This window comes from Pyrgilauda ruficollis, unplaced genomic scaffold, assembly GCF_017590135.1.
Source record: "Pyrgilauda ruficollis isolate IOZ18807 unplaced genomic scaffold, ASM1759013v1 scaffold22, whole genome shotgun sequence".
Lineage (NCBI taxonomy): Eukaryota > Metazoa > Chordata > Aves > Passeriformes > Passeridae > Pyrgilauda > Pyrgilauda ruficollis.
The window spans coordinates 1435392-1450324 of record NW_024521428.1 but is presented as its reverse complement, the minus strand read 5'-3'; the positions used below and the strand labels follow the sequence as shown (position 1 = coordinate 1450324).

The following is a 14933-nucleotide window of genomic DNA, read 5'->3' as shown; positions in this document are numbered from 1 at the left end:
CAGAAACTACCAATCATTATTTCCCCATATAGCAAAAAGTTAGGCATGAGGCTTCTCTAGATTACATATTCATGGACTACTTAAAATAAATTAGGCCTGCAAGCAGCTCTGTGGCTTGTCTGTAGACTAGCAATGTGGCTGACAATGCTCCTTAGCAGCCTACATAGAGAAATAAAGGAGAAGTATATCATGCTTGAAATAAATAATAAAATCCAACTGTGGATCTCATGCTGTTGTAACCTCCAGCAGCAGGAGTGCATTGTGTATTTCCTACTGAGAGTGAGAACTTGCACCCAGCACCAGCTGAGCTGCCCATTTGTACAGTAAATTGTGAGTAAAAAAGCACCTCAAGTTTGGTCATGTTAGTTTTACCTTGTTTGCCTGACCAGATGACAGCAGAAAATTCCAATTCTCAACTTTTCTAACAGAAAAAAAAATCCTGAGAGGATCTCAGTTTCATTTACTCCCAAATCCCATATTTCCAAGACTTCAGTGCTGTATTCTACTACCCTCCATCAAAAGTGGCTCTTCCGAAGAAGCAGCAGCTCTTTCTTACCTGTAGCTCCCAGCACACTTGATGCCTCTTTCTCATGCTGATATATCTAACCCCAGACAGGAGCAGAGCACCAACATGCAAACCTCCATCTGCCTGTTTGAAGACTTAGTTCAGACCAGACAACTTCAAAGTACCCCAGACGTTCAGTCTCAAGCATCAGCAGACTCTTAACATGATTCATGCCTTTTGAATCAGCCCCACGTCACTGCTTTCAAACCTAAGGGCAACAGCTACCTCAGCTCCTCTTGCTGGAAGACACTATCAGAAAAGAAAATGGGAGCTGAATCAGGAACCTCTGAAACTAAAACCAGGAACAGCAGGAGGAAAGTAGCAAATAGGCAGTCCTGTGGTTCGGGCCCAGTGGGAGGCATCACACACACACTCACAGATGGGTTGTGCTGGTACCAGCCACTTGGCCTCTCCAATTTGCTCCTTTTATGAAGCAAGTCAGGCTGAGATGTAACCTAAAGAGCTTTTAAATCCTTCTCTCTTGTGTCTAAAGGTTCAGACTTCCCAGGGGATTTTTTTTTTTTTTAACATACACATTTTGTGCTAGTCTTTAGTAGCGTGCTTGTGTCTGTACAAATTCACATACTTAGTACTGAAGTCACTGGATTAAATAAAAAACAGCCCTGGAAGTAACAGCTGGTAGCCAGAGCTCCCATTTACTCTCCATGGCTGAGCTGAATGTTGTACCAGGGGTGTACCTGTGTCCCATCTCTTCACAGACTTTGACATTCAATGGCACAATTTGCACAAGGAGTGAAATCTAAGGAAGAAAGAGCATCATCCCCCAAATATAATCTCCATCTTGAGAGTTTTAAGGGTTAAAACCTCCATGCTGGGAGCTGATTACAGTTCTCTCCAAAGAACTATTGAAGAAGTGGGCACTACTTTCACACATGTCCAGCTGTGGCTTCGAGTACAGGGAGAGGCTGTGCTTTGTGAGTGTTTCAGTAATGACAGGTTACAGGCACATTTGGAGCAGCACACCATGGTGTACTTTTCAGGCAATTTAATATGGAATAAAAACCCAGATCAAGGACCTAGAAAAAGGCTTCATACAAAAAAAAAGCAGATCTCAAGCTGCTTGGCTGTGAAAAGATGGAGGTAATGTATAATATCTAAATTCCACCTCTGAATCCAGACAGGAAAATGCACCATGGCTCCCCATCTCAGCTGTATGGCAGATTTCCAACGGGAGAAAACGTGCACTTGTGAGCAAGGAAAAGCCCATTAGTCTTAAAAGGATCCATGCAGTCCCACTCCAGGCAGGGCACAGCAATGAATGCAGCAACCCTACCACTGCTGGAGTCCCTGGGAACTTCAGCAGACACACTGGATGGGACTCCAAGCCAGGCAAGCACTGTGAGGCTCCGGCAGACAGCTCACACAAAGGGGCCTAAATGCCACACTGCTCTCAGAGTCTTCCCAGGGCTGGGCATAACATCACTGCTACTGCTAACTCCCAATTTACCATTAACCTAGACATACTCAAAAGCTAATAAAAACATCAAGCTCTAATGAGATAAAGTCAAGTCACTTTGCTTGATGAGGTTTAGGATTTTCAATTTTGAGTGGCACTAAGCCAAAATACCTTTTAAAAACTAGGAGAAATATTAAAAATAAGGGGAATTGAAGTTTGGTTTTTTGTTGTTGTTGCTGTTGTTTTGGGGGATTTTTTTTTCCCTAAGATAACAGGGCACAGTTAACGAAGTTGAAAGCATTTACTGGCATTTTGGTAACTGTTTAAAATAGAAACACTTCCTCAGTTACTTCCTCAGGAAGGCTGAAGTTAGGCTCCATGGTTTAAAGAAATATTATATTCCTGCATCACTATCAACTACCTGAACTGGAATAAATCAGGATGGTTTTTTCTGATCTATTTCAACAGACATCCTGCAGCCCTTCCTATACATCTGTTAGGAGACTAACAATGCAAGACCAAAGTTATTAACTTTGAGTAGATTATTTACAGGCTGTTACTTCATATTTAATACACAATAAATCCACAAATGTGCAAATCCAGAGAAATGCCCACAGTGAAACCTCGAAGTTTCAGTATTTTATTAAAATAGCATATTCAACCACTGTAACCAATAATACATTAACTTTATTCCCAGAGTACGCACAACACAGTAGTGATTCAAAATATCCTTATCCATGGTAATCAATGCAAATATCTCAAATTCAAGTGTACAACTAAAATTAAACTTTTGAAAAAATCTCTCCTTTAAAGAATACATAAAGCTCTCATACAGAATTCTTTTAAACTCTTCTATATGCAGATGTCAGTGTCTCTCACCTGACAATACCACTATTTTTTTTCTTATGCATAGTAGAACATCTCATATTTTATAGTACCCATTTTATAAATAAATTGGCATTTTCCATCCCATTTGTGTTTATCGTCAGCTTCACAAAGAAACCAGTAAATAAAACTGTCAAGGACAGTCACAACAAAATGATCTCACATCAAGATATAAAACTTGAAGATACTAAAAGATGCTTCTACTCTATTTTACATAAAAAGACAGATTTAAAAAGTGCAAGGCAAGATTTGCAGGGAAAGGGAATATATATGTTATTTTTAGGCACATCCACTTCTTTAAAGCAAGCTTCAGAATGAAATTCCAGTTCGTTCTTCATGATACCTGTTTTAAAGTCTCTCTCATAAAAAATTAAAAAAAAAAATTAAAAAAAAATTACATCCGTCAAATGTCAAGCAGGGAATTTCCTGTCCAACCAATAGTCTTCAGTTATGTCTTGTTCTTCCTTTTTTCATCCTTGCAGGTTTTGGTTTGGGAATATACTGATTGTTTGCCTGATACTCGAGTTCTTTACGGAAGTAATGAATTGCTTTATTCAAACCTTCTTCCAATGGGACCTGTTCCCAAAAGTGAGGAGAGAATCATATCACTCTAGGTTCACAACAGCTCATTTCACAACAGTATCCTTTATAAAACAGCTATCACAAGGGAGCAAGGGAATCTCACTCTTAGCCAATCTAAGTATTAACAGCACCACATGCTGGTTACATCTCCTCACTGCTGATGCAGCTGAGCTTTTAAACATTTTCTGACATAAGTTGAACAATGCAACAAATTTAAATCTCACACATGGTTCTGATGGGTCTGTTTAGTATCAAAACAGACACGCATAATTCTACTTTCAGTTCCTAATGCATTGAAAGAGACAAACGCCCAGCATTTAAGCCCTTTCTGTTTGTAAGGATTAAAGATCATCTTTCACAGCATGGTATAAAGCTGGCATCCAGTATCTCATTTGATATTCTTAAATCCTATACAAATAATTGTAATCCTACAAATTGCAGTGCTTAAATACAGGCATAGAATATGGAGACAGGAACAACAGAGGAGTTGTTTTCTCAGGAGCCATATGCTCTGACATGCTTGCTGACACCATCATCAGTACAGGAAGATAAAAACAGATAGCACAGAAACTGTTTGCCTTGCTGTACCAACTCTGTACTGCTACTTCAGAGCAAGTTTTTTTACTGCCTGTGCCAAACACAGAAGGCCAGAAATACAAAAGTTAAACCTTCTGTGTTTGCAGCAATTTGCTACCACCCTTGTGCTGTCAGACATGGTCTATCAATATCAGTTGCCTCCATGAATCCTTTCAGAAGGATCTGGATCTTTTTCTATTATTAGGCTTACATTTACTAGGTAGGTTCACATGTTTCCTGGAATGATTTTTGTCTGCAAATTTAAAGAAGGGTACAAACCATTGTGCTAGTTAGAATGGGGAGCTGGCTATGAAAGTCACACTTTTTCTGGGAATTAGGCAGATTTTACCTCTCCAAGCAAACCAACTCCCATTGCCAGCAACAGGAATGAGCATTGCAGCAACACCAGAAAACCCATCAGCTATGGGCTTGGTAATGTAAGTAACTATGTACCATGCTCTTCAAATGATTCATTGGGTTACAGAAAGGTTATCATCTCATAATATGCAAGTGAAAAAGTTAAAATGTTAAAACTTTTCTGGAGATGGCATTAGGCAGATATTTCATTAAGGGAAATGGACTGTTACTATGTAGCCCCTGCTCAGCCCCCCCCCCCCCGCCTCCTGGTGTTTTCCACACAGCAATAGTAATTTATCTGTACATACCACGGGTTCCCAGCCAAGCAGTAACTTGGCTTTTCTGATGTCAGGTTTTCGTTTCTGAGGATCATCCTGTGCTTCTGAGAGAAACTGGATTTCACTTCCACTGCCTATTAAACAAGACACTGATTTATCATCTGCAATTCACTATGCTTTGCATTTACATCTTTTCTATCAACTGGAGCAGCAGGTCTTTCTGCAGCTCTCTGCTTCATAATTCAATCACTGAAATGTTCTGCACAGACACAGGTGCACTGCATGCAACAACTGGGTGATCCACCTGTCCCACAGCAACATGGGTTCACAAAGCATTTCACAAAGATTTCAGCGTGGATTCACAAAAATTAAGCTACTCTTACAGACCAGTCTATTAACCTGCTATGAGGAAATGACTGTTTCAATAGCAAAGGGCAGAGCAGCGAATATCCCCTGCTTTGACTTCAGTGATGCTTTTGACACTGTCTTCCTTAACACCCTCACTGAGTGCTGGAGAAGCAGTGAGGAACACTGAAAATGGCATGGCCAGGCCCAGAGGGTGGTGATGAGTTAGAGACTGGTAACCCGTGCTATACCCCAAGGGTCAACGTTGGATCAATACTGAATTGCTGATCCACCAGAGCACTGTGCTGCCAGCCAGACCTCGAGAAAGGTGGCTGGAGGAAGGGCTCACAGGAACATCATGAAATTCAATGAGTTCAAAGTCCTGAATCTGGGGAAGTACAGGCTGGGGGCCAACCAGCTGGAATACAACTTGGCAGGAAAAGACTGAGGGTTCTGGTGGGCTCCAAGCTGAACATGAACCCATGTGCACTTGCCACAAAGAAGGCAAATTATATTTTCGGGCTGCAGAAGTGCTGCCAGCAGGACAAGGGAGATCAGCTTTCCCACTAATCAGCACTGATGAGATCCATATGGAGAACTCGGTCCAGTTCTAGGCTTCCCAGTACAAGAGAGACAGGGACATACAGAGCGAGTGCAACAAAGGGGCCATGGTGATGATGAAGGGACTGGAATATAAGGAGAGGCTGAAAGACCTGGGGCTCTTCAAACTGGAGAAGAAAAGGTTATGGGGAATTTAATCCATGTGTATAAATACCAGATAGGGGGGATTAAGAAGAGAAACCAGGCTCTTTCCAGCAGTGCCCAGTGACAGGATCAGAGACAGTGAAACACATATGGATATATGGCCCAAGGAGGATGTGGAGTCTCTACCCCTGGAGATACTTTAAAGCCATCTGCACCTGGTCCTGGGTCACTGCTGGTTGTAGGTTGTCCTGCCTGACATGAGGGGTTGGACCAAGGGACCTCCAGAGGTCCCTTCCAATCTCAATCGTTCCATGATTGTTAGCACTTCGGCATTACAAAAGGGCATCAGTTTCTTTTTGCCCATAATCTCCAGTCTGATTTAAATAACCAAGCACTTGCCTTTCCTCAGAAAAACACATAGAAAGAGGCCAATTCTTCTACCCAAATCTAGCAAATCGTTTACATGCCATTTTAGAACTAATCCGCCTCCCCGACTGGACTGGAACACATCAAGCTGTTTGTGAACAGACAAACAGAGGTGACAATTAATCTATGTGTCTGATGGGTTTGGTGCTGTGATTCTTCCATTTCCTTCCCTGATCTGTGAATTCACAAAAGTTTTCCATAGGGAAGTCTTTTATTAGAAACAACACATGCATCAGCTTCTGTGTTGTATGTCAACTCATCTTTTTCAGATCTGTCAGAAGCACTTCTGGAATGTAAGACTAAAAAGCCCTTGGCTAATGGCAGCAGGATGTTTCATCTCATTAGGGAGCCACAACAGAAGACCAAGCACAACCATTTCCTTCCATTCTTGAGAGCTTTGATTTGCTACAGGTGTCAGAGCCAGAATGAAGAGGAAGCCACAGTGTTTTCTTCCCAGGTGCTGTCAACACTTTAAAGAATCACTGTCAGAAACAGTGAAAAGAACAGAGGAAGATTGTTGCCTCAGTATGAGGTTTTTAATGGTAGTTGAAGGACCACAGCCTGCACAACTGTGAAGAACCACCTTCCTCAAGTATCTCTATTCCAGCTAAGATACTATGCAGGACATTTTCATTCACATATTTTACATTTCATTTATGTATTCTCCTTCTGCCAAAACAAACATTAAAAAACTATCTAAACATTATAAAAATTAATGGGTATAGATTGCATAGATACACAGAAAATGTATTCATTCTACTCTTCATGCAATAGTTTACAGACAATTGAGATTATTTGGATTATCTTAAAAATATTTAATGATATGATTAAATGCCTTTGATAAAATTATTAAGAAATCCAAAGACTAATTAAATTATCCACATATTACACACACTAATCAAGTAATAATTATCTAATGACAACAAGTACTTCATAAACTTTACAAAGAATTAATTGTACTCACCAACAAGTTTTTTAATTAACTGGGCAAACTCTAGGATAGTGTGCTCTTCTGGGTTTCCCTACAAATATGAAAGATGCTCATTTCAGTAACAATTAAACACCTTACAACATGCTAGACATGGTTCCAACAGGGGCAAGTTAAACTCTGAGAAAGCTAAACTTTAAGTTTTATTCTACTTTGTTGAAAAAAAAACCCCAACTTTGACAAGTTCCTTACTCATTAGAAAATTTGCCCTCCATTATATTCATGCTGGTAATTCAGTGTATGTAGGAAGGTGTTGTTCCCTGCCTGCCCCCACTTTCCCACTGACAAAAAAAAATAAATCAGTGTGTAAAGAGCTGGCAATCACAATGAAGGCCTATGTCACTGAGCAGCCCACACAGCCACATCATTTGGAAATCTGGATTCAAGGACTGTGCCCAGTTGAGGTATCATGAAGAAGTATGCTAAGTTCTTGGTTCATCCAAAGTTAGGAACACAGGCTCATTCAGCTGCAAACAATTGTTCTGAATCTACTACAGCTTACGTATCAGTAAGTAAGGGCTATTTGCTTTCCTATACAATAGTCCTTTTCTTTTTTTTTAACCAACTTGCACATAATTTCCTGATCAATATTTTACAATCAAATGCTGAACACTTTCTGCTAGCATTAGCTCTCCTTCATCAGACTCAAATTCCCTCCATCCCTAGCTTTCCTTGTTTCAAAACTCTTCTTTACCACATCTTGTTTGACCAAAGCTGAGCACTTAAGATACATATAGATTTAAATACTGAGTTTTCTGAAGACAAAGGGTGTGATAGAGTTTAAACATATCAACATTTGGATAGAAACACAGAAATTAATTCATGGCCTTAGGAGAAAAGGAAAATCTAGTTAACTGCCTTGCAGAGTTGAATATCTGATTTGGCAAAAGCTGGCATACACAAGAAATTCCTTAGGATATGCATCCTTTCTCTATTCTTCAATCCAGTACTAAGAATAAGGTGACAACAAACAGAACAGAACAAAAATCTCACTAGACAAGTTAAGTTCCAAGCATTTTAAACAATATTAGAGAACTCTACCACAAAATACTGTCACATTTTAATTGAATCCAAGGGTAGTATGAAATTATTTCTAATTATCTAGAGCTAAGCATTCCTTCAGTGCTTTTTTTCCACTAAAATCATTCTTCAATCATTTTCTTGGTGCACTTTGCACATGTGCCCCACACATTTTTTCCCTTCATATTCTATTTACATATATCTTCTTCCTAAAACAAATTAAAAACTCCAATAAATTTATCCTGTTCTTGGAACTGTAAGATCTTAATATCTAGGGGCTCAGCCTTCTTATTTATAAAGAGAATGGGAGAATACATTTTTCATAATGGAAAGACCTTTTTGAGTTCCATTTTTTTTTTCTAGAAATCAGTATCAGTGACAAGGAGGAAAACAGAGGTGGTGTTGACCAGTGCACTGTAACTCAGGAGAGTGGAGCACTCATACTCACCAAGTTGACAGGACTGCTGACATTGCTGTTCATCAATGCCACCAACCCGTTCACAAGATCACTGTAAAAGAGGGAAGAACAGATTGGGGCAATTTCCACTTCTCTATAAATAATATTCCTAGTCTAAAAAAGAGAGCTGACTCCTAAGAGCTCCAGTACAGCAGATCAGGCAGCTGAGGAATGCTGAAATCAGATTTATATGAGTGCATGTTTTCTTGAGTGTTTGTATTAAAAAATGATTAATATTTCCTCTTCTCTCCAGTATCCAAACATATCTAGAGGCTGATTTCCAGTGAATTCCAAACAGAAAAGAGCAAGTTGTAATGCAGAGGCACATAACACTACCACCTGCTTTGCAGCCTGCTGTTTGAATTGTCTTCTCAGAATTTTCAAAATTTCTTAAACCAAGTTTGTTAAGAAACAGTATTTTGGTATTACTTTTCCCCAGCAATATAACCCAAAGTTATTTTGGATTATTAGCCATGGATGTAGCACCTTGGCTCTAGACAGAGAAATACAGATGCTTTTCATTATGAGTTATAATAAAGAAAGGAAAGGGTACTTTGACCTGATGGGGTTTCTTTATTACCACTGATACTACTTTCAGCAGAGGGAAAGAACATAAGAACATTTCCAAGCAAAGAATGCTTAAAACAACCCAGAAGAGAAGTCCAGCATGGGGTTTTTTTTAGCTTGGCGCCTTTTTTTTTTTTTTTTGTTTGGTGTTTTTTTTTTTTTTTTTTTGTTTTTTTTTTCCTGTGCACCAACCACAGCAGTCCCAAGGACACGAGGTGGCAGCATTGCATTAAAATGCAAGGAGTGATAAACCAGCACTAAAAACATGTCTGTTACTTGCTGTCTCTGGAAGGCAAGAGCATCTTAGTATCTCAAGTAAAATTCTAAACCAATTAATGTTTTTCTCCTTGATATTTTTAAAAACTTCCATGTCTCCCTTCTGAAAGTAAAGCTGGATCCTAAGAGCTCTAGTAAAGCAGATCAGGCAGCTGAGAAATGCTGAAATCAGATTTATATGGGTGCACAGTTTTTTGAGTGCTTGTATTAAAAAATTATTTTAGAAAGTAAAGCAAATGCACATGAATACAAACCTAACCAGGCTAACTGAACCATGAAGGAAATTATCAGCCAGAACAAACAAGGCTTACCTGACATACTGAAAAGCTCTTGTCTGAGTTCCAGGTCCATAGACCTAAACACATATGAAAAATAGAGAAGTTAATAAATACAGAAGCCCTCCCTAGCCCAATTATCTTCTTACCATTCTAGAAAACCATCTCAAGGAGAAACACTTGAGACACAAGCTCAATGTTACAGAAATGAAAAAAAAAATGTGCTTGCAGAGCCTTTGGCAAATATCAGTTCATTGAAGGCTGTCTTCCTCTTGGATCTGTCTCCAGTAGATATATCCCAAGGCATTTTGTTAACCAGAACTCTTCATGAAGAAAACCTCAGGGGTGTAGGAGAGAGTGATGTTTTGTCCTTTTCTGGAACACTGGAATAAGGTGCAGCCTGCACTCACAGCCAGAAAAGAGTGCCAAATATTTAAAGCAAACTTCAGACTACTAAGATGTGGTTATGATGAGCAATTTTGATTTGCACATTAACAACAGCCAGCTTCAAAGAGACCACTAAATGTTAGCGGTCACTAAAAAAATTGTTGAGAAAAAGCACTGTGTTTAAAGCAACCAGGACATAAAAAAATCAAAAATCATGTGGCTCTAAATATTACTGTCTAGGGAAATGGGAAGCAAAGAGTTGTAGATGATGCAACTCACAAAGTCACCTGTACAGATTTGTACCAAAACCTTAGAGGGAAAAAAAAAGAAGTCTCCTCAGGTTACATGCGGGTACTTTGGAGCAAGTTGCTGAAGTTCAAACAGACATTAATGTTTCCTTGAAGTGAACAGAATGGTATTTGATACCATTATTTTTTTCACAGTTTAACCGAGTGCAGTACTAAAGTCTCTAGAACATGAATACTTACATTCTGAAAGCTATTGATAGGCACATTTAAGAGATGAAAACATTTCAGTTTAACGGGGGACACACACATTTTGCCATCAACCTGCTGCAACAGAAAGGCTTTTGGAAGGACAGAAAAGAAAACATTCTTGTTTTCCTCGAGGACAGAAAGGGCAGTACAATGGTACACAGGCCATCTGTTACTTGGTAAGCCTTGTGCTCTCCAAAGCTGATTCAGAGCCCAAAAGAATTCAATTTTCAGCACACATTGGGTAAGATCAGGGGTTTAAGAGTTTATCCAAAAACTGATTCAGATAGGAATGCACCAGGAGCACAATATCAGCCTGATGGACTCCCAACAAACAGGAAGCAGATTTATATACTTATGTAGAGCTTCCTGCATTTAGCTTAACTTATAGCATGTGGGATAAGTTTTACACAACTAAGTATTTGTACATTATTTTTGCAAGGTCATCCACGTGGTTATCTTTCCCACACACAGGCAATGGCTGGAAAATACAATAGAGATTCTATCTTTCAGTTTCTCTTAATAAATCTTTCTTTTCCAATAACAAAACAACAATCGTCATGTTTGCATAGGCCACAATTTCTACAACTCAGTGACACTGTTCCCTCAAGAGATTATTTTCTCCATTTGAACAAGTACTCTGAACTGAGAGACCAAATACATAGTTTCTGAAGAGATCAACACACTTGGTATTCCTGTCAGCCAAATTCTGTGATGATATAGGAGTGATTTTTTTTTTTTTAAGTCTCAGTCACCACTTATTGCTGATAATTAATTTTATTTGACCTGGTCAGCTAAAGAACTCTCCCCTTCTTTTCTCAGATTCAGTAATTTTCAACTTCAAACAGTTATTTCCTACAGTGATGTTTCATACAGAACAGTGATGTTGGGTAGAAAATTCTACTTAAACCCCTATTGCAATAACATTCTTGCTGAAGTTTAGTCAGCATGGCAATGATTGGATTTTGTTTGTATCCCCAATATAAAGAATGCTGAAATGTTTGTGCAAATTTCAACTGGCAGCCTTGTTTCTTTCTGGGAAAGATCAACCCCATTGACAGAGCACATCTTCAGACATGTACTTCCATACATTTAAGTTTGGTATACTGGAACACTACATTTTGGAGGAGGGGAACATCAGTATTGTCTAAAATCTATCCTCATTTGCAACACATCAGGACAAGATATAAAGGTGAATGGCTCTTCATATCACCAGGAGGTCATCACTTACTGTTAGTGGCTCTCCTTGCAGAGCTTGAAGGATAAAATTACTGACAACTCTTCCATCATTCATATGCATTCGAGGACCAAAGGTATTGAATATTCTGGCAACCCTCACTTCAACTCCTTCCTACAGCCAAAGAAAAAAGAATTGTTACTTCCTTAATAAAAGCATCTATCTCCCTAAAAGTGTAAACTCTACTCTGGCAAAAAGCTTTTTAAGAATCCCTCCTTCAGCTTTAACATGCATTATTTTCTAATAATGAAACACTTCAAATCTCTCCTCAGCCCTCCTGTAAAATGTAGTGCATACACCAAGGCAATTTATACTAGTTCTCAGTATTTGGAATGCCAATCTAAATCAGTGCTAGAACAGCTCATGATTTTAGAACATGCATTTTCTTCCACTATGAACTTTTAAGATTTTTCAATAATACCCTTCCTAAAACAACTTATTTCACCTGGGACTTAGCTACTTTCTTTGCATGTAAAAGTGAAGTCTCACAACCAGCAGATACAGTTCCATAGATTCGCATTTCCATAGATTACATAAGTCCACACTTTAGAAAAGCTGAACATGTCAGAGAAGTATCTTTTACAAAGGCCATGAAGTAGTTTTGTAACCAAAGCCACAATGTTTTCCAGTGCCCCTCTTATTAGGCTGTGTAAATACATGCATCACAATCAAAGTCTTCAATGGCGTAGTTTTTTCTGAGAACGTTTTTAACATTTCCAGAAGTTCTTTCTACAGAATATTTTGCAAATCTTCAAAGCAAAATGCAACAAATATGTGAAATAGGAACCTTTCTGGACAAAGCATTTTAATAGTTAGAGACTGCAGGCTGAAGTAATCTCTCTTGAGTTATTTTGATTGATGTGTTCATTTGGACAAGCCGCAGTTTATGATAAAGCCTACAAGAAGGATGTTTGGCCCTTGTGAGCTAAAACAGGATACTGCTGAGCTCAGAGTATGCTGTAAGCAGATGGATGCTACCATCTGAAAGGGACAGTCACAAGGTAGGGAAGAAGGTATCAACTTCACTACAGGCCTATGTATCCTCCTCATATTACCTAGTCCTCCCACCACCCAGAAAAAGACATCTTTGTATCAGTTACTGGAAAAAATTTGTCTGAAGCAAACTGTGTGCTCTGATTCAACTGAAGTCACAACCACAGTGTTCTGGAGTTGCAAACATTCCTTCAGAGGATACACAGAACATCCTGTATTTTCCATGTATTTTACTAAAGCTTAGACCAATGGTTGCTCTCATCTTGGAAGAGGATGTATGTGGAAGAAGTGCATTGTCAATACATCCATGGCTGAAAGCTGCAGCTCACACACACACTCAGAAGAGATCTGGAAACACATTTTTCTTGGAAATAAATGTAGCTTCACATAGAAGAGACACTTGCAGGAAAATGTGACCTTCTCTCTTAGGTCTCCAAGTGATTAATAAACAAATTCTCAAAGATGTTTTGTGAAAGCAGTAGAACTAGCTTTTTACAGGCGAGAGACAGGCAAAAGGGACATTCCATACATCAGCTACTACTTGGTGTTGAGAAATCAGAAACACCAAGTAGTATAGGTAAAGCCCAACACCTCCCAGTATGCAGAAAGTCAAACAACATTCAATTCTATTTAACTGCAGGTAAGATTTCATTTGTCATGATCAAACCTTGTTTGCAACTAAAAGGTAAAGTAACAATAACAAGGGAGGTAACTATTGTGCCACAGGAAAAGATACACAGTCTTTGTCCAACAAGCTTGTATCCACAACAGAGGCAAAAAAATAACCTCACAACATCCACTGGGCCTTCCTGCTGAAAGAGACTTTGGGAAGAGCAGAAGTCCCTTTCCATGCAAAATGCATCAGCTGGGAACATATTCTTTATTTCTTGCTAGCTAAAAAAGTACAGCAATGTAACATTTCAAATGTATACTTCCAGCAGCACATTACAGAACATTCCCAAAGCCTTCACAGCATTTGGAAATACACACTCTTACAGAGCTACTCTTTCCTTTGTTTTGCCCAGCACTTTATCTTAAGAAGGCCACTGACTCCTTCAAGAAGGGGTTGTATTTCACATGGGCTTTCCAGATACTGCCATTAATAACAACTGTAGAAAATAAGGCACTTGGAAGCTAGTATTTCAGACAAAAATAACTCATTCAACAATGCTGACCAAAAAGCCTCTCTTGCACTGCACAAGCTACAGCAGCAGCCTTGTTTTCCAGTACTGGTTGGACACCAGCAAGGGATCTAGAAAAGTAAACAACACATTCTCTGTAGGCACTTACTCATAGTAACAATGAACCCATTATTTCTTCTCCCTTCTATTTATTCACCTCACCCCACTGTAATGTTGTCTTTTAAAATGACTAACGTTTTATTTATAGTATCATCTAGCAAAGCTTTTCCCTGCAGCCTACTGCTTTGAAAAATCTATTTTCTATGCAGCCAATTTTTCATTTGCCCCTTTAAAACTGGAATCTGTCTTCTCAAAAGAAACTCTTCCACAGACAAAGAGATTTTGGAGACAGTTACTTAAAAATTGTCATAACTCTCCTTTTGCTGTTTCATGAACATCTCATTTGAAGTGATCCTTTTTATATGCTGAGTAACTCTACTCCTTTTCATATTAACTCTGTCTTAGCTATGTCCTGCTACTCCAAATATTATCATGTAATATATTAACATGTAATGACTGACTACCTCTAGCATATTCCCACTATCAAAGTCAATTACTCCCGCAGATTTGCAGCACTAAGTCATGTCCAGTATTTTATTACATCCTAGAGAAACAAAAATCCCCTCTTCGGCTCATATTTATACTGCTAAACATAAGAGAGCTTGAGATTTATCCCTAATGCTGAGATAAAATGTGATCAACTCCTCACAGTTTAAGACAATGCCTTCCCGCAGCAGATTGATCAGAAAGAAAATTCCTTGAGCAATCCAAAAAAGAGCCTGAGAGCAAGATCATAAAATGCAGGATTGTGGATTAGCAAAACACTTCAGCTGACTCTATTATTAATCAGTATGAATTTCTTCACAGAGACTGTGCCTGCACAGATGAAAAGAAACAGTAAAGCAGCAGAAAAGGTTGTTAT

The 14933-nt window shown here is 38.9% G+C and overlaps 1 protein-coding gene across 3 annotated transcripts in view; it reads right to left on the bottom strand.

Annotated features, from left to right (window-relative positions):
- Positions 1-2608: 2608 nt before the first annotated feature.
- The window catches only part of UXS1 (UDP-glucuronate decarboxylase 1), a 56420-nt gene continuing 44095 nt past the window's right edge, over positions 2609-14933 (bottom strand). For all 3 annotated transcript variants that reach the window (XM_041468520.1, XM_041468521.1, XM_041468522.1), the window contains 6 exons: positions 11832-11951; positions 9756-9799; positions 8593-8653; positions 7101-7158; positions 4691-4794; positions 2609-3443 (listed from right to left, as the gene is read on the bottom strand). In XM_041468520.1, the coding sequence (XP_041324454.1) occupies positions 3312-3443; positions 4691-4794; positions 7101-7158; positions 8593-8653; positions 9756-9799; positions 11832-11951 (519 nt within the window). In that variant the 3' untranslated portion in view covers positions 2609-3311. The remainder of the gene's footprint in view (positions 3444-4690; positions 4795-7100; positions 7159-8592; positions 8654-9755; positions 9800-11831; positions 11952-14933) is intronic.